We start from the raw sequence: 25,070 nt of genomic DNA, 5'->3' as shown, positions 1-25,070 counted from the left end.
TGAGTGTGCCACGGAGGGGACAGTCCTGTCACTGCCCTGGGATCACCAGGAATTGCAGCAACACGTGGGAGGGATGTGCTCTGCCCTTCCAAGTGGGTGAGCCTAATACAGGAGTCAATGACAGTTGGAATATCTGTTTTTTTCTGCTGGATTTTCCAATAAAACAAGTAACTTGTTTGTTTTTCACTGTTTTAGGTAGCCTGCCCTATGAATACAAGATTGTCATAGCAGGAAACCATGAGTTGACCTTTGACCAGGAATTCATGGCTGACTTAATCAAGCAGGACTTTTACTATTTCCCCTCTGTTTCTAAGCTGAAGCCAGAGAGCTATGAAAATGTACAGTCTCTTCTAACAAACTGCATCTATCTCCAAGACTCTGAAGTGACCGTGAGGGGATTCAGAATATATGGCTCCCCTTGGTAAGCAGGTTTTTAAGCATACCTAAAAAAATAAATATTGTTCATTGCTGTCACATCAAGCCATTTTTTATGCATCAGCTCTGTTTGGGTTGCTGTGTTGGGAGGAAAAGGAATACTCAGATTGATGAAGGGTTTGTGTTTTCTCGTAATGAATCAATCCTATGACAAAATAATGTACTTTACAGTGGGTATTGGTAACCAAATGGTGCTGGGGAAAGGGGAGTGTGCTCTTCAAACCCTCAGCCAGGAGCATGGGCCATGGGCCATAAAATATGTTTTCTGTACTTGATGAGTTTATCTAATTACAGGTTAATGTTATTGCAAGGGCAAATTCTTTTGGCAATTTCCATGCAACAGATAATGTTTCACAGATAATTCTCAGATGATAGATAATTTACAGATAATACTTAAGGTTAATTTACTAATTTACAGGTAATATTTAAGGTGCATCGGTGCATACAGTAGCCATGTAACTTATTTCAGCATTTGTGAAAGCCTTTTTTTAAAAAAAATATACCTCAGACTCTTATTTTATAGTAATATATATTAAATATTATATATTATACATATGTAATATATAATATTATATATTATATATAATTATATATATATAATTATATATTATATATAATTACTTACAGTAATGGCTTTCTCAGAGAGATAGTTCTAAACTAAAGTCAACAAATCAGTGCATTCCATGGGTTTTGCGCTACTGCACAGTGACCACTTAGAACTTCCTGACAGTGTCAGATGGATTTTGGCTTCCTGACTTCCACCTTGGACCTTGTGTGTGCTGCTGCTGTGTCTCCCTAATGTTCCATTGCTGCTGTGTTATTCCTGCTCACAGGACTGTAAATTGGGTTTTTCTGGAGCATTTGGTATATGTTCCAAGTAAGCAAAGATGTATTTCTAAAGGCAGGTTTTTAGGGAATCTGTTATTCCTCCTTTTCAAATCACATCAGGCTGAAATGTAGCAAACAAGTTGTCAAACCTGCTGCATGGGCCCCAAAGTGAAGTTTCAGTGTGAATAAACTGTGAAATCTCTTGGATTTTTTTTTTAATGAAAATTGGCATTTTCCCATTTGGTTACTTGAGATGGGTGTTAATTTTCTGCATTAAATATTTTCCCTCTTAAGCGCATCCTTCTCTTTTTCCCTCACAGGTCTCCAGACCTTTCTGGGTTTTTCTTTTCAACCTGCCCTGTGTTGCAGTTCATCCTCCTCTCATGTCTCCTGTGTATGCGATCAGTGTGCAGTTTACTTCATTTTTCAAATTATTTGGGAAGATATTAGATGATATCATCCCCAATATTAACTTCTGAGAAATGCCTCTTGGCATCTCTTCCCATTTTGGTTTTCAACTCTAAATACTGTAATTACGCTCTGTTTACAGTATGTCTGGCAACTTCATATCTTCATTGCAGTGTTCCTAACCATATTTCCAGTGTCAGGAATAATTTTCCAGGCACTAAAGTACCAAAAGTCTTATTAAAATCTAAAGAAATTAAATTAAAGCAAAACACTGTCTTAAAGTAGCACAGAGCAGAGGCTAAAGGGAACCATTTGAACTTTCTGTGTATGATTAGATCTGTAAAAATCTGTTGAGGAAACTTTTGTCCACCCACTAACCCATAAATAATGTTTCTGCCAAATCAGATCTGCCACATTCCCTTTGTGCACAAATCCTGTCACGCTGCACAGGTTGCCTGAGCTGTGTGTCATGCCCTGCTCTTCAAGAAAAAATAAAAAAGAGATTGCTTTCCATCTTTTATGCAATTTCAGGTTACATCTCAACTTCCACACTGCATGTTTCACAGTGCTGCTAACTCATCTCCCATCCCCTTCTGGTCCTGAAGAGGAGTGTTGCAAGGTCTTTTGAAGATCTTTGCTTACTCCATATGGGAGAAAGTCTTGAGGAAAGTCTTCCAGGCAAGCTGGTTTGGTTTTTTTCCTTGCTGAGGGAAGTTTTCATGCCAATTGGTGACATGGCCAGTGGAGACATCAACAGTGACAATAATAGCAGTAATAAGTGACTCTTCATTAATCTGTCAGAGCAGCAGATGCAGAAGTAGCAAAGTCCCATCAGCCAACCCACCAGCCAGAAAACCTGGGAAGAGGAGCAGCTCCTTTGTGTGGGTTAAACTGGCTGTGTGCTGGATGTAGGGCTGCAGTGCAGTCTGTGCCTGCTGATCTCTGCTGCTCCTCCCCAGCTCTCTGCTCTGGGCTCCACTCACCCAAAAATGAGAGGTTTCTCATAGCTCTCTGGGAAAGCAGTCCCTTCCCACACCATACTAATGTGAGCTGTAAAAAGTACAGGAATCTGCTGAATTTTCCATGGTGAATCTTTTTTTGCCCCCTCATTATAAAGACAGTCCTTTGGTAGATGCTTTTACGGGCATAGTTCAGGAAGATCTCACAACTGAGTAAGAAAGCTGAATTTCATGCAGTTGCTTGCTTAGTATACTGAAATAATTCTCTTTTCCTGCCTTTGCAAATACACATCCAGCTTTTTGAATGGATTTGTTTAATTGGAGAACTCCAAATCCCAGTTTAGGTGTGCTGTCCATACATGGCTCTATTTAGTGACAAGGTGAGCTATCTGGACATTAAAAGACCAGGGCCCAGATCCTGCCTTTCCAATTCTGGTTACTGCACTGACCTTCTCTCTTCCTTCACCCTTTGTGTAAATAATTAGAAGCCAGGGATTCATAAAACAGGTTCATCAGTAGTTGGAAAGGACTTTGAGAACACTGGAGTGAGGTCTGAGTGAATGGCAACCAGCATTAACTTAGTGTCTTTGCCTGCAACCAGCTGCATTTTTATATATAACCTATAACACACACACACACACGGATATATATAACCTATATGCACATTAGATTGCACTAATGTATTAAAATATTAATGTTTTAGTTGCAAATTAAACCATGAGAGCTTGATTGGTTTGCATAACATGCCAGTCTCTAAGGTCTTTTAAATATGTATCATTTGTGTGTGGTGAAGTATTTTTAATGGCACTTGGGTGTTTTGTCCTTTATTATTATCTAAAACTCAGTGGTTATTTTTAATCACACAGAAGAAAGGGGACACTGTTTAGTCTCAGGAACCAAAAGTCTCTTGAGCACCAAAGGCAGGATTTCCAGTGGCAGATTGAGCCTGCACTCACTAATGAAAGTTTCACTGTGTTAAGTGTTAATTATTGCCATTCTGAACTGCACTTGCACTAAAGCAGCTGCTTAGGAATGAATGTTTGCAACACCAGTACCTTGGAGCATGGATTATCTCCATAGATGATGGGGAGAAGTGGGAAGACTTGGAAGGCTGAAAGGGCTCACGCCTAGTGCCACCTCCTGCTCCAACAGGGCCATCCCAGAGCACACGGCACAGGGTTGTGTCCAGAGGCTCTGGAATATCCCCAGGGAGGAGACTCTACACCCTCCCTGGGCAGCCTGGTCAGAGCTGGGGCACTGTCCGGCAAAGCAGTTCTTGCTCCTGCCCAGGTGGAACTCCCTGTGAGACTGAAGAGTCATTCTGGCTGTTTTAACATCAGAAATACATCTCTCTTTCTCCATCTTTTTTTTCTTTTTTTTTTTTTAAACTAATGGCACTTTTCTCAAATTGGTGCATTTGATGGCACAGATTTTTCTTGGAGAGCAGGTTTTTTGCATGCCTTGGGAGTGCAGGCAGTGTGAGCCTCATCCAGCAGTCACTGGGTGTACAGGTGCTGGTGCTTTTGTGAGCAATCAGCCTGAATTCAGGAGAGGCTTTTTTAATGAATGCTTCCATACAAATTAAGTGACTGCAATGAATTAGCAAGAATCATTAACACTGCTTAAAAAGTGTGTGGAACAAAAGAAAAATACCTCAACTCCTAGTGTATTTTCTGTATCGTGTTGAAGGAATATAGCTGTTGTTAACTAATTAAACTCTGCAATAGGTATGGGAATGAAAAATGTGAACTGAACGACACCTTTTGTAGTCCATAAACATCATCCCAGTCAAACCAGTGCAATAAATTCCAGTTATTAGCTGCGCCTGAGAAATTTTGTTTAGCTTTTTCCACAAGGTGTTTTTAGTCACAGCAGTTTAGAATTTCTGTTTTTTTCTTTTCTTCTTAACGAATATTCCAGAAAAATGTTTTCTCTCAGATAAAATTTCTTGCCACCACTGCCTGGGGCTGAGGAGTCTGGAACAGCTCAATCCTGGACGAGGAAAATCAGGAAATTTTCTCTTGCTTACTGGTTAGGGATCTGCATCAGTTCTCTGACACTTTTCACAGTGACCTCTTGCAGGGGGAGCTCAGACACTAAATGAAGCCAAAAGTGTTATTTACATTCAACTTTTTCAGTTGTGTTCCTCCACTATGTCCTGCAAGCACATGTATGCTGAATATAGACCAGAAATGATACTGATTTCAGCAGAAGATTTTGGGGCAATTCCTGTTTCTTGCAAAACCTGAACACATTGTGTGGCCTTATCTTTCTGTATGTGAGTGGGGGTTTGTGCTTACTTGCTTTGCAATGTTTCTCACTTTAGTTAAATTCGAGAGCAGCTGGAAAATATATTGCTTTAGTTTAATTAGCTGGGTAGAAAAAAGTTCCTTTCTTGGGCAATAATTATTAGTTGTATATTATTAAAAGGAAGTAGTTCCCATTCAGTTACTTAGCAGAAATAATTGAATCTTCTGATCCAGTAAACTGGCTTACTTTGGATTCTGCTGGTTTTTAATTTAAGACCTATAGAAGAGGAGACCTGTAATCTCACTACGGGGAATTGGCTTCACTTTCCTGCAGTTCATAAACCACCAGAGTGAAATTGCAATCCCCCACAGCAGTTTCCTCTTTATTTTTCACATTTGCTTGAAAGTTTAATTTTATGAGACAGAGCTGATTTTAAAGTTTAAAGTGATTTTTGTTGTTGGGGGGGAGGGGTTCTCGTTTTTTTTTATTTTTCTCTTGAACAAAAGGACTCTGAGCTCTCTCTGTAGTCTCAGACTGCAGCAATTTCAGGATGTTCCAAAGATGTAAACACAGTTGGGTACTTCCATGAGCCCTCTGGCAATGTTCCAGGAGAAACACAAATAGTTGGGAGCAGCTCTGCATGGAGCTGACTCTCAGCTGGAGCAGCTTGGCAGAGCTCCATCAGCTTTTGGGTTGTTTACACCTGGTGAGACTCACTCGGCCTCTGTGCTGCACAGCAGCTCCTGGAGGTGCCTTTCCCCTGGGTTTTCGCACAGTGAGTGTGTTGGTACAGCAAGGAGGAGATGGTGACTTCATATGAAGAACTCTAAAGAGAAGCACCATCACAGGAACTCATTGTAACACAGCTCCTTCTCTTCTCCCTGGCCAGATCTTAAGGGGAAAAGTAATTTACCACTTGTTGTGAAAACTGTTTAACATCAGAAAACTTCCTTTGGAACCGCTGCTCATAAATTGTTTTATTCAATAAATTAGCATTGTTTAAAAGGAATGAACATGAGGATTTTCTTCGCCACTGAGAGAGTAATTTGGAACCAATCACTGAATTGTTTGGGTTGGAAAAGACCTCCAAGATGCCTGTGCTTGGTGTGCTGAGGACACAGGTGTGGCTGTTAAAGGCTGGGGCAAAGAAGGCATGAAGCACTTCAGCCTTGGCCCCATTCCTTGTCCCTGCATTTCCCCCACATCCAACAAAGGGTGGAGGTTCTCCTTGGCCATCCTTTTGTGGCTGATGTATTTATGGAAACATTATAGAAACATTTTTATTGCCTTTTACAGCAGTATGTAGATCAAGTTTTAGCTGGGCTTTGGCCCTTCTGATTTTTTTCCCTGCACAACCTCACAAAATCCTTGAGTTGCTTCTGCCAAAGGTCATAAATCCCCTTTTATCCTGAGTCCAGACCAAGCTCTCTCGATATTTTCACACAGGGATGCACCTGTGTGTGCCAAATATTTATATATGTATTTTACATCAGATAAGCACAATTTTTAAGGTATCTCAGATTCCTAGCAAGCTGCAGGAACATCCAGGTGTTAAACCTGTGCCTTTTTGGTACAGAAAGCTGTCCTGCAGCAGTTGGTTTCCACCACTGCACTGTGGAGTGGCTTTAGGACTGCTGGAAAACACAAGTCTGGAATTTTGCTTGGATTTTGTTCACTTCAGGTAGACACACATGGCATATGCAGTGCTTTTTGAAACAAGAAGTTCATCTGTTGCTAAATTGAAAACATTAAAAGTAATACACTTCATGCATATATGCACACATGTTGTATTAATTTATTACTCTTGGAAGCATTTTCATGCTTGTTTAACTCAGAATGGCTTTGAATTTTCTAAGTTAAAAAAAGGGTAAAAAATAGAAAAGAAGGATAATCAGAAAAGAACTGGCACACAGTTAGTCCATATGGCCTAATTACTCCTGGTATTTGGAGAGAAGAATGTAAACCTGGGAAGTTACTAAACTGAGAAGTGGCTGCTGTGAGGGCCTTTTTTATTGATCCTCAGTGCACCTATTGCATATCCCACCTGTTTTGTCCTGTTGCACCTTGGAGAGTCCCTCTTTGGGAAAAAGATCCCCCCCAGGTGCAGCATCTCCATTGGGAGGATATTCCACCTCCTCAGGCAGCAAAGCTCTGAGTCTCAGGGAACTGCAGCAGCCACTGCAGTGGGAAGTGTGGAGGAACATTCTTTTTTCTTCAGCTCTCTGGTGATCTGATAGAGAATAATTGTAAAGATGTCCTGCATAGATGGGCCTGGAATTATTTTTCCAGGCTGGATAACCTCACTGTGTGTATATTTTTACCACTGAGAATCAGAGAGACTGATGGAACTCAAGATCTGAACTCTGCATTAAATCCCTAAGGCCATACTGAAAGTCTGTGCAGTTCTGCATCTGTACTCTCAGCGTTGAATCTTTTGACTAATTGTTCCAAATTAGCTCTTACCTTTGTTTTTTTCAGTTATTTTGTTATTTTTAAAAAACATCAGATGGGATATTATCATTTTGCCTTCCAGAAGAATGAGATAAACTATTTGCATTTGGTGTTGGTGTGTTTTAAATTCAGTCTTTCATTAATTTTTCTCCTTACCTGTTGCTTTCGTGTTTTCTTGTTATGAAGATAAAGTCGATTTCATTTTATTTTTCATTGTTCTGTAACAGATTAATGTTTAGAAATATCGGTTCCTATTAGTCATAACTCATTCTTTCTTCTTTCCAGCCAGAGATGTGTGAAATCCTTTCCTAAACAAAAGAGGAATGATTTCATCAACTCAGTGTTGCAAAAGAAATAATAACTGACAAAGGGGCACACTCTTGATTTTCTTATATGAGATTAGGCATCACTTGCATTTATTAGTTATAAGGCCTTGGCTTTCATTAAAAAAGGACCTGGGTACAATATTATGAATGAGTGAATTTAAGTTTGGGGGCTTTGGCATAGTTTAATTCTTTTGCATAGTTTAATTCTTTTTGCACACTGTTTTCTTCCCTGTTCTCTAAAGTCACCCCGGTCTCTCTCACATGCAAGTTGGTTATAATACAAATCTCCTCATGTTCCTCAAAACTTCTGATTTTCCGTAGATCTCAGTTGTGCTGTTGGCTCAGATGCCAAGATGTTGAATAATATTTCACAGCCTGTAAATAACCAGTGCCCTGCTAATTATTGTCAGCACCAATGACCTGAGAGCTGCTTTTGTCCCTGCCTGCTTTGGATGGTCCTCCTGCATGCGAGGAAGAAAGGACAGAGAGATGAGTGTTACTTCAGTACTACTTCAGATGTTGAAATGGCCAAGAAAAAAAAAGAGAGAGAAAGTGGTGTAGGGAGCAATAAAAATACTTAGTAAACAAGTGACTTACTTACTTACTGAGGAAAAGCTAAAAAGCAAATACGGCAGTTGTGTAAATGTAACTAAATTCAGGTGATGGGGATGTAAAAATCTGGACACCTGAGGAATGTGAACACTGGGCAGATAAGGAAGGTATATATTGTATATAGTTCTGTATCCCCATGTTCACAGGGCTGTAGCTAGTTATAATAGTTATAATAGATTATACCAAGACCAGGGAAAATTAGAGTTTAGTGCCCAACACTGAGTTTCTTGGGCTGGGACTCAGGATGTGCTGGAGCTGTACCTGGGAATGCTGCTGCTGAATCCCAGCTTTGTTCTTTGTGCCCCATGGCCCTTGGGCAGTCACTCACTCACTCCTCCCAGCGTGGCTTCACACATGGTCCAGTCCTCCAAAACCCAGATATGTGCAGCTCTGCTCCTGCCAGGAAGGGCAGCAGGACTGAGAAAGGGGATTTGATTCATTCTTTCCCCACTGAGCTTTGCAGTCACCCACCAATAAATGTTCATTTTCCTAAAGCAGAAAAGTGTCCACTGTTGTGGAGGAAAGACTGGAGCGAGTTCCATGTGTTTGGGAACCTTTGAGATGCATTGGGTAAGCAAAGGAGTTCTACTGAGAGAACTTACCTTCCAACTGTGAAAAAAAAATGTAGGAAACCATAAAAATTAGGAGGTACAATGACCTGCACATTGTGGTTTAGTTCTGCAATTTTGCTACTAATCAAGGTAATGGAGAATCAAATTTCAATCTCTCATTGCTTTTCTAGAAAAATCCATGTACAGTGATAGTTCTCCCCATCAAGTACCCCCTTTTTTATGTCTGCTGAGCAGATTGAGGTGGTTTGACAATGGAAACCCTTCAGTTTTCAGGTAGATGACAGGTCATATGTGTGCAGGGCATCACACCCCTCACAGCAGACCATGTGTAAAGCCACGCTGTGCCCCATTTAAATGACAAAAGAATTCTTGAACTACATGTTAGCTTCTTCCAGGAGTAGCTGAATAAAAGGGGGGGAAAAGCTAATAAGTAATTAAAGTGGTAATATGTTTGACCATTATTTTTTTAGTGTGACTTTTTTCTGTTATTACTGTAACAGAAATGATCCTTTCAAAGACAACTAAAGTGCTAATGATAGCTAAGAAGGTTGTTTCTAGGAGGTTAAACTGGTTTAATTAGAATTTATGAGAAGGTTACTAGAGGAGTGCAGAAAGATGTTAAGGGGTTAACCTATAAGAGATTACATTGTAGTCAGTGTTCTGTTAAAGTTTGAATTAATTTTTCCCATGGGTTTTTCACATTCTAATTTTCAACTAAATGAGACATCTGTTTCAGAAAAGGAAAATTTGCTATGGTTGTCATAGCAACTATCATTCTGTAAGAAAATTATTCCAATGGTTACTTTAGAAGAGAAAGATAGAAATTCAGTACATAAAGCAACATCCGATTGCTCCCCCAAACTCTGACAATTCAACCCTTTTTGTGGGGGAGATGGTTTGACCTGCACAACTTGTTCATATGTTTTTAACATGAGGTTAATTATGCTGTAAACAAATGCACTTCTGATATATTTCCCCCCAGAGTCTTATGTGTAGACAATTATTATTCTTATCAAAATAATAATACTGTTGAATTTCAGTAGTGTGTGGAGACACTGTTTGCTTTGGGAAGGTAAGACCTAAATCAAAGCACATTTCTACAAGAATGCTTCACTTCAGAGGTGAAAGACATTAATGATGGATGTCTTTAACTGCCAAATAAATTTTTCTTGGTGGTTTATTTTTTGAGAACAGTGGATTTTTCTGTTATAGAACAGGCATGGCAATATTTTCTTTGTGAAATGCAAAACGTTATTGTAAAATAAATTGTGAAAAATTTTACACTTTCCCTGAGTAAGCAATACAGAAATTCAGGGCTTGGCATGAAGAATTTAACTTCCAGGTTCCATCAGAAGTGGAAATTCTAGACCAAGTTACCTTTGTGATATCCAGGTCACAGACTCATTTGTGGGTATTAGAAAAGATATTTTTTCCCCTACTCAGAAACTTTGATGGCTGTTTTGCAATAAATTTTCAGAAGGAGGGACTTGGGGATTTACAAAATCCCTGCGTGCTCCTGGATCTGGTTTTGCTTTGGGGGCACTGAAGTGTGTGATTTGTCTTTCTCCTCTCAGATGTGCAGCATCCTCCACTGAATCCTTGTGTGGACTTCGGGGGTGGTTTTGTTTTCCACCAGAAATACTGCAGACATTTCTTCCCATCTCATGGTTGTCTCCACAAGCACATCGTGCCTGTTCCTCAGGGAAAAGGGCTGGGGGAAGTTGGGCTGGAGTCTGGCCCTGGCACAGGAGGCTCCCACAGCTGCCCCTGCCCTTTGTGGGGACATTCTGGGCACACCTGGGTGACAGGTCTTTAGAAATGCTTCATTGTGTTTTTAAAATAATTACGGGGGGGTGGGGGGGTGGGGGTGTTGATCTTTTCTTCTTGGGGAAAAATGGAGCTTTCCCCTTGGTTTGTTTCTTTGGGCTGATGATTCTGTCACAGAATATTTGCGGTTGGAAGGGACCCACAAGGATCATCAAGTCCAAGTTTTAAGGGAATGGCCCTCACAGGGATTGAAGCCACAACTTTGGCATTATGAGCACCTGCTGTAACCAACTGAGCTCATCTCAGGTCTGCCAATGCCCAGCAGCTCCAGGGCACGTGATGTGTGGGAGCAGGGATGGTTACTCACTGTCACTGGCTATAAAAATGGTGTGCCTCCTGTTTGCCCTTACAAATGTTTTCTGCCAGTGAGATTTTGCTCCTGGAAAACGTGCTCTGGGCCTACAGACAATCTGCCAAACAGCTGAGAGTTTTCATCCGGGTGAAGAAAGATCCTTGGCATGAGAGGTGTGGAACACAATCCCAAGGCAGGAAAGGATGGAGAGTTCAGGAAAAGCCCAACCACTGTGTGTTTTTATAAAGCCTCCACTTCTGTAATAGCCAAGCAGCCCCCAACTCCAGTTTCTGTATTTCCAGGGCATTCCTGTGCCATAAAAATAGTCCCAGTTCTGTCAGTGGTGAGCTGAATGTGAGGAGGGGCTGATGGAGCCCCCCAGGCTGGAGTTTGGTGCTGTGTGACTGGGACTGCAGAAGGAGCCAGTTAATGGAATTCCAGAAGTGTTCAGGTTGCAAAAGACCTTTAAGAACACCAAGTCCAGCCATAAACCTAACACTGCTAAACCACGTCCCCAAGTGGCACAGCTGCACACCTTTTAAATAATCCCAGGCATGATGGTTTAGCTAAGCCAGACCTCTTCCAGGGCTTGACCTATCAGTGAAGAATTTTTCCCTATTATCCAATCTAAACCTCTCCTGGTATAACCTGAGGCCATTTCCTCTTGTCCTATCAATGGTTACCTGGGAGAAGAGGTTGATCCCCACCTGGCTACAGCCCTCCAGGAAATTCTTGCGGGATAAGACCTCCCCTGAGCCTCCTATCCTGACCATGAGTCACCACTCAGCACTAGGGAGGTGAGAAGTCACGGACCTGTGAGCCAGGTGCTGTTCCTCCTGTGAGGAAAGGCTGCCAGGAGTTGGACAGGTAACCAGGAAAGTGTGATTTTGTAGCCTTGGTACAGGATATGCCATTTTTAGCCAGCTGCCTTGGTCTGAGCAATGTGACTCAGAACAAGATTCCTGCTTCGTTGCTAGTGCTGTTGGTACCTCTTCTTCACACACCTTCTCCTCACCTTCCTCCTCACAGCTTCTGGAGCCTGGGATATATTTCTGGTTCCAGTGGTTTCACCTCTTTGGTTTTTCGCCTTGGATACCTGTTTCTCCAGACTCTGGTTATCCAGGGCACTTGATGAAGAGTAGAAGATGAGCTCTCAGCTGTGGACAGGGGAAGCTTCTCAGTCATCAGTAGTTGAGGCTCTTTTGTCTGTGGTAGAGAAGCAGCCCACTCAATGTTCTTCAAATATGGGTATGCCCAGAAGATCTGTCAAAAATCCTAAATTCTCCAACCCAAAACTAACCTCTCAATTTTATGACCTCAAATTGAAGCCCAGGCAGCAAGACATAATTTAACATTGTGATGTAATTGCTGTGAAATACAGTAGTTTTAATCAATGGGATAGCAAGATATGGATAAATTGTGTTCTGACTGGCAGTGTTACAGTCCCACTGCTCCATAAATATGTTTTAAAAAATGTAAATGCCTGTCTAATACGAAATCCTGAATATGGAAAGTCTTACTTGAAAGCAAGTCAACACACCAGAGGACAGAAGAAATTTATGTGTGAGAGAAGCAGCAGCAGCATTCTTGCTCTGATGGGATGCATCCAATTAGGGAAACAAAGCAGCACAGAGGATGTGTCTGACTTTGGAGTGGGGTCTGTCACTGTGCCAGGGTCTGGCCTTGCCCAGCTGGTCACAGGAGAAGGGCCAAGTGCTGTGGGAGCCACTGTGAAACAGTCACATGTAGGTGTCTGAGACAGGTAGTCTAAATGCTGTGAGATGAAGGTCTTGGTGTCCAGGTCTTGAGAGCAGTTAGAGAAATGCTGTGAATATTTTACTGTCTGCTGAAAATGGTAAGGACTGCACTGATTTGCCACCCAAGGTAAATAACACTGGCTGTGTGGAAAGAGGGGGTTACTGTGCTGACAGAGAAGAAAATGAATGCTGTTTGTGCCTTCAGATTCCATGCCAGCAAAGAGTCAGTCTCAGGATTTTAATTAGATAACCAGTACATGGAAGTAGCACTGAAGACATTCTCCTCCTCTCTTGGCAGGCAACCTTGGTTTTATGGCTGGGGCTTTAATCTTCCACGAGGCCAAGCACTATTAGAGAAATGGAACCTTATTCCAGATGGAATAGATATTCTTATAACACACGGACCACCTCTCGGTAAGACAATCCCAGTGCTCTCAGCTGCATGTTTCAGATATTGTACAGGAACTGATGGCTCTCCTTAGAAACACAGTGAAAAAAAAGCCAAAGTAACTCTTCAGCTCATGATCACCTATGATACCTGTGCTCAGTGGCAGGGAATTAAACACTGGCTTAAAAACCAAAACCTTAGCACATAAAGCCCTAATGAGCTCTATAAATTTGCAGGGCTTCTTTTCCCGTGCCTCTGTTTAATCTGCCACTGGTGAAATTCCTAGATTGAAAGCATGGAGCTTGCTTATTGAAATGCAGGATTAGGATCTCAGTTTTTTCTCACTTTCTCCCCAGCTTGCAGTAGCATTCCCCCACCAACAAGTACCCGGAATCTCTGTTTTTCCTCCCCTTGGTGCAACTTCTGCCTCACAAACCCAAATGCTGCCATTGGTTCTTTGGCCAGCATGGGTGAATTGCTTACCTGTAGTACAATCTGGCAACATGAAGAGATAAAAAAATCCAGTCTTGCATGTGTGTTTTTCAAATATTAATATAGGTGATGTAAAAGCCATAAGAGATTTCTTGTATTCCTGGCACACTGTGAAATTACCTTTGTTACAGAAATACTATAATCGCAGAAAGTTGTCCAGAGTCAGTAAAGGCTTCAGGCTGTTTTTCAATGTATTTAACACACAGCAATCTGTATTTAATGTGACTGTGTGTTTAAATCAGTTAATAAATTTAATAAATGGACATGAACACGCAGCCTGTACTTCAGTGTTCTGCTCTGTGTGAAATGAAGGCAGTTGGTTTCTTTGAACCTTTTGATTCCTCAATTTCCTGAAGCTAAAACCCTCTTGTCTCCCACCCTTTCTTCTCTTTCAGAGCTTGGAGGAGAAAGTATCGTGAGGGTTTGTGTTTTATTTTCTTTAGAGAGAGGTGTTTGCATTGCACTGCTCTCTAATCCCGGGGGAAAGTGCTGCTTTGTGAGTGCAGGTTCTCCAGCAGGGCCCGTGTTTGGATCCTTCCCCTCCGTGGAGTCTCCTGGACTGGTTTTAGCCTGAACCCCTGTGGTGCAGCAGAAACGAACTGCTCACACCCTGAGCCATCAGCCCCAGAGTTTGTCAGCAGCTTTGTCACCACTTCAAACCCGTTTTGAAAACCAGCTGTATAAAAAAATCCAACCTTCAGCTGATCCAAAGAGTCACTTGCAATCCAGTGCTGGAGAGTGGAGAGAGGGGTTTGCACCACCCAGATTTATCACCTTGATAATTTAGGCACCAAACCCCTCCAGCACCTCTGGGATCAGCAGAGGGAGGAGACTCCAAAGAGCACTGCAGAGCTGGTACTCTACAGACATACTTTAATAATACATTTAATAATTGAAAAGTAATTTAATAATTGTAGCAATTCTGAGGAAGAGCCGCCCATCGCCATTGATTGTAATGGAATAAGGTGATTTCCCCCATCTCCTTGTCTCAATATTTCTTCTTTTTTAAAATTTTTAAAATTTTTAATCTTCAACCACTCTCCAAGAATTTTCTTTTTTTAAAAGTTGTCGTTTCTTTGTCTCTCTCTTATTGATGCATTAATAGGTGGCTCAAGCACAGACCCCTCTGCCTGAGGGCATCAGCTGCTGCTCTCCCTGACACCAGGGCAACAATTGTATTAAAAATCCAAGTAATTTTTCTCTTTTCTTCTAGACTAGGGCTTTGGGATGAACCTGGAAGGTTCACACAGGATGAGAAAACAAAGCTTAAAGCAGCTATTATTCACCATTTTGTTAGTGACCTGTTAGTTATTAATAAAGACATGTAATATATTTCATAGCTTATAAAATACAGTATTTATCATAATGGGATCAGTGCTAATGCTCATTTCTATATCAGCATATTTTTCTTGCTTTTATGCATAGTGTAACTTTTAAAGTATTTTCCCCAATTCCTAAAGCTCTGCATTTATGATTCTTTTATTTCTCTTCCAAAAGTTCACTTTTCTTTTGTTTTTAATTCAATTTCACCTTTAAGTCTTCATCTGCAGCTGTCTGCCTGATTGTCTGTGACAAAGATTTATACTTTCCTGACAGCTGCAGAAACCTGTTTCAAGTAACCAAACATTAAAAAAACCCTAAGATGAACTCTAATTGTAGCTAGGTGTAATCAATTATTCTTAGTTTGTGTAGTCAGGTGTACATAATAAGCTGCAAACATATGGGAAGGCTTCAGAAGGGTGATAATGCATGTAAACAAAAACATGTTCAACATAAATAATGCTTAATTTAATGGAGAAGTTAATTTTATGGATTTTTGTTTGGGAAGTTTTTGAAGTGGAAACACTTTTGGCTTTACGTTCACCGCAGACATTTTGACAATTAAGTGTTTCAAATCACTGAAGTAACAAAACCTGTGGTGTTAAGATGTTTATTCTGACAAACAAAAGCCTGACTGGATTCCAGAGGAGTTGCTGGCTGCATTTTGGCATCTCAAATGCTTATTGTTTGCTGCAGTGAATTCTGACCTGCCCTTGATGCTGTGAGTGAATGTTGCTCTGCTCTGTGTGATCTAGAGGGGCTTTCTTTGGGCCATGCCCCTCTCAGGTGCCAGGCAGGGAGGAATTCAGGGTCTTTGAGCATCATCAGAGCTAACTCTTTTGGGCTCTCAGGATGCTGCATTCCCAGCTTATTTCTGCAAATTGGACTTGGCTCTCTAACTATGACACAAGGGCAAACTTTGGCTGTTTTCATAAAACCCCACAGTGTACTTGAGCCCAGTTTTTAAGGCACTGGCAGCTGAAGAACATTTCTCAATGTGTGAACTTACCCTGCAGCTCTAGTGAATCTGAGAGCTTTTCCAGCAGCTTGAATGCCACAGTTCTGTTCTTTCAAGGCAGTTGGTTGCTGTTTAGCCATGCCTGAGTGGACATCAAAAGTGAACCTGTGAAAACCAGGGCCAGGCTCTGTAAAACCTGCTAAAGGCACAAAATATCCACAGCTCTGCAGCAGCCCAGGAGACACAGACCTGTGACAGGGAAAATATCAGAACCTCAGAATAAAACCAGGAAGATTGGTCTTTCAGACTTCCAAATTTGAGCCTGATGACAGTGACAGAACAGACAGAAATCAGATTGGTTATTGCAAACCCTCTAATACAACAACATCCTTCTTACAGTGCTCCTTTGAAGGAAACATGAGACTTCAGTTGGCAGTAAACACCCCCCTGCGGTATTTTTAGACAAAGAGGCAACTTGGTGTAACATTTCTGTCTGTGTTCATAAGAAACACTCATTTTCACACAGTCTTTGTGCATGTAAATACAGCACTTAAATACATCTACTGCAAAAGGCCTGAGTTTCTCTTCCTATCCATAAATTTGGGCAGGTATGTCATGAGTGGTTAAACGAGTTTTACTTGAAGATGTTAATTTTTGGCCACGGAGTAGGTTCCTCACCTGACTTCCACTGCTATAGTATAATAACAGTATCAGTTTATTCTTGGCAACACAGAGTCCATTACATCAGTTAAAGTGTTCAATTTAAAAAGTGAATTCCAGGACTAGATTTAAATAGCTAAGTGTCCATTTAGATTTTTTTAGACACTCACTTTTGACTCACTTTTCTTTACACTTCACCCTCTTCAAGGAAAAAAAAAACAAAACAGGTAAACCATTGAGTTTTCCCATGAACAGCAGTGCAAAAAATGCTTTAATTGCAGTGGGTTTTTTACTCCTTGAAAAACAACTGGTAAGAATTATCATAGTCTGTTTTATCCAGATGAGCTTTATGGTTTTCCTCGAGTATTTTTCCTTCCTTCCTCTTCTACTCACCAAGGCACACACAGTTTTTTCCACTTCAGTTCTTCTGTGAAAAGCCATCAGAAATGCTGTAGAACAGCCCAGCTGCAGATTACCTGTCATCTTCAAAGCTTTCCTTTCTCTCCAAAGGTTTTCTAGACTGGGTTCCTAAGAAAATGCAACGGGTAGGATGTGTTGAGCTGCTGAACACAGTCCAGAGGCGAATACAGCCAAGGCTTCATGTGTTTGGACACATCCATGAAGGTCAGAATACATTTCTTTCTATGTATGTTTAGAAACTGCAAGCACAGAAGGTTTAAGTGGCATTTTCAAACTGAAACAGTTCTGGAATTCAGATACCTATTTAGCTGCATATATAGAGAGATGAAATTGGCTGATAGCAGCATCTCAATATTTGTACTTCAGCTTCTCTTTCAGTTCCTACAGCTGTGGAACAGGGTGATGCTTCCTTCACAGGGAGGATTATTGGGAATTTTAAAACAAGAACACAAGTCACAGAAAGTGACAGAATATTAGGATTGATGGATTGCATTTTCCTTAGCTGGATCTGTGATTTAGGATAATTCATGTAAGCTCTCTGTGTCTCAGGGATGCTTTGAGGGGTTTCTAAGGCTTAATCTTCAAGACTCTACAACAAAGTTGTCTCTCCCCATCAGTGCATATATGAAGTTGAAATCAAGAGAGATGCCACCACTGACTTGTGCAGAACTTCCAAGATATTTGTTAATGCAAATATCTGGCAGGGGAAACATTTTTTTCCCAGACAAAACAAAGAAATTCTCTTGACTATTTGATATTTAGCTGGGGAAAAAGTGAGTTCCCTTCACATAAGTCAGTAAATGGTGACAAATACACTCAGCAGGAGCTCATCTGCAGGCAAAGGGAAAGGTGGATGCTCTCTGTCCTGCCCTAATATCAAGGATTTCAAGCAGTGTTTCAGAAGAAGAAACCACTGGGCTGTGCAAAAGTGAACCCATTGGTGTGTAAGTGTTTATTATCAGCTGCTTAGCCCTTGGCAATAGGAACTTACTGGCAGGAAAAGGTACCCCACAGCTGCCAGTTTGCTGCCTCTGGGCCTGCTCCAGCCTTGGATGAGGGATCTCTGTAGGTCTCACCAGTGTAGCAATGGAGAAACTGGAGTAGCTGGCATTCAGAGACTCCTGGTTTGGAGAAGAACCATTGCCCTTCCCATGAAATCCCACCTGACTTGCTGCTGGGAACTTTCACCCTGCATTGGAATTGACTTTACTGAGAGTGTGCTGGTGTAACATTGATAGAGGTGTTCAGATCATTATTTACAGCTCAGGGATTAGCTCCATTCTCCTCATGTGTGGTGACCTGTTAATGGCTGGTTCATGCCCAGAGTACTATTAAGTCACACAGTAATTACTCCTGATAGAGCAGGCTTTGGTGTCCTGACCAAGAGAGCTGGAGAAAGCAGCCCAAACTCATTGTTAGTTCAGAAACTGTGAGCCCAGGGGGTTGCAGGGGATCTAAGCAAACAGCAAGCCATGAAGCTTCAGGCAGGTAAACAAAATCACATCTACTAAAGCCAAGCCCAGCTCTGGCTCTCAGGGGAAGGGAATGGCACCTCCCTGGAATGGTAAATCTCGAGAATTGATGTAGTTGGCACAGGTGGTATCGGAGCACAGAAACAAGGAACTCTTCCTGTTAACTACCATAATTTAGAGCAAACAAATACGGAAGTGCACAGCCTGTTCTGCAGTGGGATGCTGAACCTCTGCAGAGGAGAACTCCCATTGCAGGCAGCCTGTGCAAAGGAAGCTGAATTGGGGGAGAGAATGCCTAATTGGAACAGATGAGTTCTTCCTCTGAGTGAGGAAAGCCACATCTGCAGGTGTCATTTACAGAATATCTGGGGGGGAAGAGATGCTTAGGAGAGATATTTCTTCTCTCTTCCCCCTCTGCACTGCTGTGTCTGCCAAAAAATACCCTCACACATGGGCTTGCTGCTGCTGGACTTGTGCAGGTGACAAACAGCATGGCAGGGTTGAAAATCCTGGTTTTCCCATCACACCCAACACTTGGCTGAGGTCATGGCCAAGGAAACTCTGCTGGCACCAGGACAGGAGTGAAGGCTGGAGCATTAGGAGTCTTCCAAATATGTAACCAAGAAGACAAAGTCCCAGCAGCAATGCTGACTGTCCTCTGTGCATTTGGTGTTTGACACAGAGCAGTTCTGCTGCGGCAAAGAGAACCTGGCTGAGAGAAATGGCTGTGGCAGGAACCTGACAGGGTGTTCTTCCCTACCTTGTCCCCAGTTATGGTGTGGTTTTTCCATGGGGAGTCCAGGAGGCCCTGCCTTATTCAGGGTATTTTAAGGAACAAAACAAAATAAAACAAAAAAAACAACAACAAAAAAAGGAATTTGGCTACTGTTTCTTTGTTTGTAAATTATGCAACTTCCAACGCTTCTGTAAGACACAAAACTGCTCTCAGAGAAACCTTAGGGTCCCAAGGTTTGAATAGTTGGAACTCAGGGTGTGTAAAAACAAATATATTTCACTATTAACTTCATTAATGGTAAGATTGAATTTTAATAAAAACACTTTCTACCAAGTGATTGCTCCAAAATCATGTACTTCTGATTGTGAATTCTTCATGTTGATCAAAATATTGCAATGAAAGTTTCCAACACTAAGATTTTAGGTTCAGTGTAAAGAAGCTTATGTTTTTTTCCTAGTCATTCATTAAGAGCTTTTTGACAGTGGAGATTGTGGCTGTTTTTTCATGACACCAGACCTTCTTGCTCACTTTCTGAAACATCATTTCACAGTATCTCTACAGGCATCAGAGCTGGCAGTTTGATTTGCTGCAGGTTAAGCTTTGGAATTGTTTGACTTGGGTGTCCAGACAGACATGAGATGTTGTCAATTCACGTCTCAGTTAAAGAATGCATTAATAAAGCCATTTTTTTTCTCCCTGGGCAGGTATTTTAGTGTCTTTCCATCAAATTTGGTGGGAATTGGTTAATAAACTCAAACATAACATTTTGTATTTTTGGTTAATTAAATTATGTTCAACACAGGACAGGAAAAAGAAGGTGGAAAGATTAAAATTGCCCATAATTTGCTGCTCTGATGACTGCAAACCTAAATGATGTTTCTTTTCCAATGCCTAAGGTCTATCTTCTCATCCTTTCCAAAACTAAAACGGTTTTAAGAAAAAAAACTTTGCAGAGAAATGTGTGTCTTTCTGAGGAAGAGTTTGCTGCCAGAGATCATTGCCACTGGCTAGTGAGGGTCTGCTTTGCTTTTCTCACACAATTTAAAAGATGGCAAAAAAAATTCTGCTGTAGACAATGTAGGACAAAGATGGTATTGGTTTAAGGGACCAAGAGAATTTTCTGATTCCTTCTAAGTAGTAAATGTGGCACTTACCATTGTGAGATAAAGGTGAATAGGTGAAAAATATAAAAGACAATGAATAATGAGAGTAATCAGAGTTTTTCTTCCTTTTTAGGTTATGGTGTCATGGCTGATGGAACTACTACCTATGTGAATGCATCTGTGTGCACTGTGAATTACCAGCCACTTAACCCACCTATAGTCATTGACTTACCTACTCCAAGGAACACATGATCATAATGAGGATTTAAAGTTGTACCCAACACATTAGCAACTTTCTATTGCTGGCTGAAAATCCCAATAGGGAACCATACAACAACAAAAAAAAAGCAAAATCCTTCTTTTTCTTCCCTGCTAGCTCTTCACAGGTAAATTTTGAGTCACAAAAGTGGATGAGGAACAAAGACAGTTTGGTGCCAGAAACAGAGTAAAGACTAACATTTCACCATTAAAATATTTGTGAACACAGAAAAGTGAATGCATTCCACATATATATGTATATATATATATATACATACACACATATATATATCTATCTAGTAGGGGCTTTTGTATATACCATGTATTGGACTTATTAAAAGAACAATGTCTTTCAAAGAGTGCTTCTTTAAGAAAGTTTGCAGTTTAAACTTGAGTGTTTAGACTAGGATTGCCTCATTTCACATGTTTCCCAGTGAGCTCTTGGTAAAAGAAAAATGATGGTAAAGATGTTTTCCCTTAATTAACATGGCAAATGTAAAAGATGCTGCACAAATGACCAGTCACAGGAGGAAAGCTATTACTCCAAGTCCTGCAGGTCTAAATCCTTGCATCTCTTCAAACCCAATGCAATAGAGGCCCTAATTCACTGTAGTGAAATGAAGTTTTCCTACATCTGGCATTACAGATGGTAAGGGAAATGGTGCATATTGCCAGCATGCTGTAAACAGCTCAGCAGTCAGGAAGGGAGACTGTGTTAAGTGCAGGATAAACTCAGGAATTTGTAACCTGGCCTTGCCTGTAAAAAAAAAGGATGACATTTCCCTAAAGAAAAAAAAAAGGAAGAAAAAATATAGCTGGTTTCATATGGTAAAGTGATATGTAGTTGTATTTAAAAAGGAAAAAAAAACACACAAAAAGCCCACCCAGTGCTCAGTAATGGTATTTTAAATAACACCCACTGAGACCATTGGTTTAAGACCTGTCAGTGGGATGTGCAGCCAGTGCTGAGATTTGAATTTAGCCCTGGTCAGGAGTGGTTAAATGTCATTGTGGTCACTTTGTCTCAGGGGAGTGTCACAGATGGCATGGGGAAGGTGCCACCCCAAGGTGTAGTTTGGGGATTCGCTTCTGGGGAGCTGTGAGTAACAGGCACACCCTGATGGGCACAGAGCAGGGGTCACCTGCCCTGTTGTGGCTGTTTGCCCACTCCTGGACCCCCTGAGAGAGCCCCAACACAAACTGAAACCCCTCTGTCATGCTGCATGTGCCACCAAGCAGAGCAGGGCACGTGTCAGGAGCTGGTTGGGGTGGCCACAGTGGCACTGCCTGTGCAGCTCCCCTGCAGGGCAGCAGAGGGGTTGAAGGTGCTGGGACTTCAGTCCAGTCCTAGGCAGAAGCTTAAGAGTTGATTACAAACCCACAAAAACAAAAAAGATAAAAAAGAAACAAGCTTCAGACACACTCTGCAAGATGTGGATTTCTGCTCTGGCCTAACAAACATCTGCTGTTGCCTTGATGGAGGTTGTTCAACTGCTGTGTTGTAAATGTGGACATCCTGAATTTGGGGCTGATGGCATCTAGGCATTAATCTAGAGCTCAGCACTGGCAGTTCAGAGCTGTGTGCAGGTCTGTGCAGAGCCCAACACCTGCACTGGGGACCTGTGTGTGTTCCTTTCTGCCCCACACATGGGTGTCAGTGTGAGCTTCATGGAGCAGCTGCACATACATGACACACACACACGATTTATAATACCTGTGTTGCAAAATCAGGCTGGGGCAGCTTCAACTCTGAGCAAGGTGGGCAGAGATGCTGCTTTCTGCTGGTTTGCCAAGGGCAGCAGCTCTTCCATCAGCTGCTGGCAGCACAGGTATTTGAGCCACAGAAAGCCACCAGACCCCTAGGAAACATGACAAGTCACAGGTCTGTTATTCCTTGTAGTCTATTGGGTGACCTTGTGTCCAAACTCATGTGCTGCTTTTTCCTGAAAACAAATCCCACAACAGTGGGTGATGCCTGCCAGGGGGTTTTGGGTGAGAGGCTCCCAAGTGCCTGAGCAGCCTGCCAGGAATTCACATGGAGCCACTCTTGTCCAGTCTCCTGGGATGGAAATTGCAGGATCAACTCCTAAATCAGCAGGAACTGCAATTCAGAGTTGAATACAAACTGCTGCTGTCATTGGGAGGATGAACAATAGCATGTAGTTAGAATAAAAGTGTCTTAGGTAGTCACAATTCAAGCAGTTTGCCACAAATGTGGCAGGAAATTGGCTGTATGTTAAAGTCTGAAATGTTTACATTCGCTCATGGCACTTAAGAGACTAAAATGTTAAAGTGGGGGAGAGGTCCTTTTGTTGGCCTCAGCAAAATTTCTATGTCAACCATAAACTATTCTCTTAAAATGATTTTTCCTAAGGTATCTTCCAAATACTGTGTATTTTTATGTGGAAAGGATATGAAAGCAGCTGTTAATTTCAAAATATCATTTAAAGTACTTGAGGTATGAAAGCTTAAAGATTATTTAATCATTTTGGCATAACTTGAATGTTGTTGTAATTTTTGGTCAAGCATGTTAGACAAATAAAGTCTTAAAAAAACCCAAACCAACCACACAACAAAAAATAAGGTCTCTTAATATCCAGCTGTGTTGTGTTCCCCAGGGGTGGGGGCCTGGCTGTGGGGTATTAGAGTTGTTCTTGCAGAGGGGCTGGGGACGATGGGCAGAGGGTGCCCTGCTCTGCCTGCCAGTTTCCCGCTCCCACACCTCCTGCAGGGGAGAGCAAGTTGGAATTTGGGGTTTCAGAGAGAGGGGCAAGCAGCACCCACTACCTGTGAGTGATGTGTTGTGGTGGGAGAGCGTGCCAGGTGTGCCTGGGAGGCAGGGCAAGGAGGAGGGAGGGCTGCAGTGGAGGTGGGGAGCTGGGGTCCCATCCCTTGGGCATGGCTGGCAGCTGGAGGAAGGACGGCTCATACCATGAGTGTAAGGACACATTTTACAGAGATGAGATAAAGGCAAGGTGACTTTTTAACTTTGTGGGCACAGAAGGGCCTGACCTTCTGATGCACCTCAGAGGAAGGAGGCTGTGAAAAGGAAGGTTTCCACAAATGTGGCTGTGCAGTTGTCAGCCCTGTTTAAATTCTGGGGTGCTCTCTCAAGTCTTTCCCTGCCCCACCTCCCCACTGCTGACCTTCACAGGTGTGTCTGCAGAACCACAGCCTGTGCAGAGCTGGGAGGGAGCCACAGGGACCACACAGCTCCCCAAGGAAGGTGCTGTTGTACATCACCAAGGCGTGCATTCCCATCACCAGGCAGAAATGTTCCCGAGATTAATTTTGGTTCTTTGCAGCAATGAATAGGGGAGATATCACTGCACGTCAATGGGGGATAAAAAAGAAGACAGGATTATTTATACCTCCCTCAGTCACATATGGCTGAGGATGGGAAATGTTCCTTGGCTAGAAGGAACGAGCAGACTGGGACTCAGCCCCCAGCCTGGGGAAACAGCTTTGGGCTTTCAGGTGCTGCTGCGTGGTGGCCCCCAAGGTCAGAGCCTCCAGAGAGGTCACAGCAGGGAGGGAGGCTGGTGGCAGCAGCAGGTTGGCCCTGCTCCTTCACTGGGGATGTGGCTGCAAGGAGTCAGGGTGACAAACCCTGTCTCAGAGGGATGTGTGGGGACAGCAGCTCTGGTCTTGCTGCAGCAGAGAGCTAGAGATGAGAGGCAGTTTGTCTTCTCCAATCACCAATTGCTGCCAATAGGCAACATAAATGTTTCAGAGGAAGGAGGAACAAGGCATCCCTTGGAAGGAAATTTTTGGAATAGTCTGCCCATGGGCATCTTTGCCCCCCTCCCATTTATTGCTGTTTGCATGAGAATTTCTCTCTTAAAACCCATATTACTGCTCACTGCTCCTGTAACTCACATAGAGCAATATAACTGCAAATGGTCTCTGCTTTCAGGTACATTCCTGCCCCTTCCCTGCAAGTCTCTGTGCAGCTGTGATTGTAGTGCTGTGTGGGAGCAGGGAGCTCCCTGGATGATGCTGCACAGGGCATTAGAACAACAGTGTTTCACTTCTGCTTGTCCATGTTCTGCTGCTCAGCTTTATGGACTGTCCCTTTGTTCTCTTTTTATGTGAAAAGTGAAAATAGGAGCATTTACATGTACGTTCTCTGTGCTGCTTGTTATTTTGTATTCTGCCATTATGTTGCTTTTTACTCACTCTGTCTAGAAATTAAAATAATCTCAGTTCTAGCTAGACTCTATTTCTAACTCTCTTGCTTTCCCATCTCAGAAACTCTCCCCTCATTTTTTTTGATGTGTCATTTGAGAGAGGCAGCAAATGCCAAAAGAGAACCTCCTCTTTCTTTCTCTGGTAGCATTTGAACAGTTCCCTGCTACTTTCTCTCCTGATCTTTATCCAATATCTTCATTTGTTTAGGAGCTTTTGGGGTAATATTCACAACCCCCAGGGGCACTGTGGTGAGCTGCCTGTGGCCCTCACTGGGGTTTGTGTTCAAGAAGTGGCAGCTGGACTTTCCTGGTGAACAACCATCATTCCTTCCTCCCAGGCAGCCTTACCCAGCCTG

At 42.2% G+C, this 25,070-nt stretch overlaps 1 protein-coding gene across 7 annotated transcripts in view; it reads left to right on the top strand.

The window, feature by feature from the left end:
• Window positions 1–23,089, top strand: part of MPPED1 (metallophosphoesterase domain containing 1) — a 51,741-nt gene extending 28,652 nt beyond the window's left edge. For all 7 annotated transcript variants that reach the window (XM_071551538.1, XM_071551539.1, XM_071551536.1 and 4 more), the window contains 4 exons: window positions 196–421; window positions 13,016–13,131; window positions 17,046–17,159; window positions 20,400–23,089. In XM_071551538.1, the coding sequence (XP_071407639.1) occupies window positions 196–421; window positions 13,016–13,131; window positions 17,046–17,159; window positions 20,400–20,518 (575 nt within the window). In that variant the 3' untranslated portion in view covers window positions 20,519–23,089. The remainder of the gene's footprint in view (window positions 1–195; window positions 422–13,015; window positions 13,132–17,045; window positions 17,160–20,399) is intronic.
• The last annotated feature ends 1,981 nt before the right edge of the window (window positions 23,090–25,070 follow it).

Source organism: Pithys albifrons, chromosome 3 (assembly GCF_047495875.1).
Source record: "Pithys albifrons albifrons isolate INPA30051 chromosome 3, PitAlb_v1, whole genome shotgun sequence".
In the NCBI taxonomy this organism is placed as follows: domain Eukaryota; kingdom Metazoa; phylum Chordata; class Aves; order Passeriformes; family Thamnophilidae; genus Pithys; species Pithys albifrons.
Note: the sequence above shows the minus strand (reverse complement) of the source record. Positions and strands in the feature narration are given on the sequence as shown.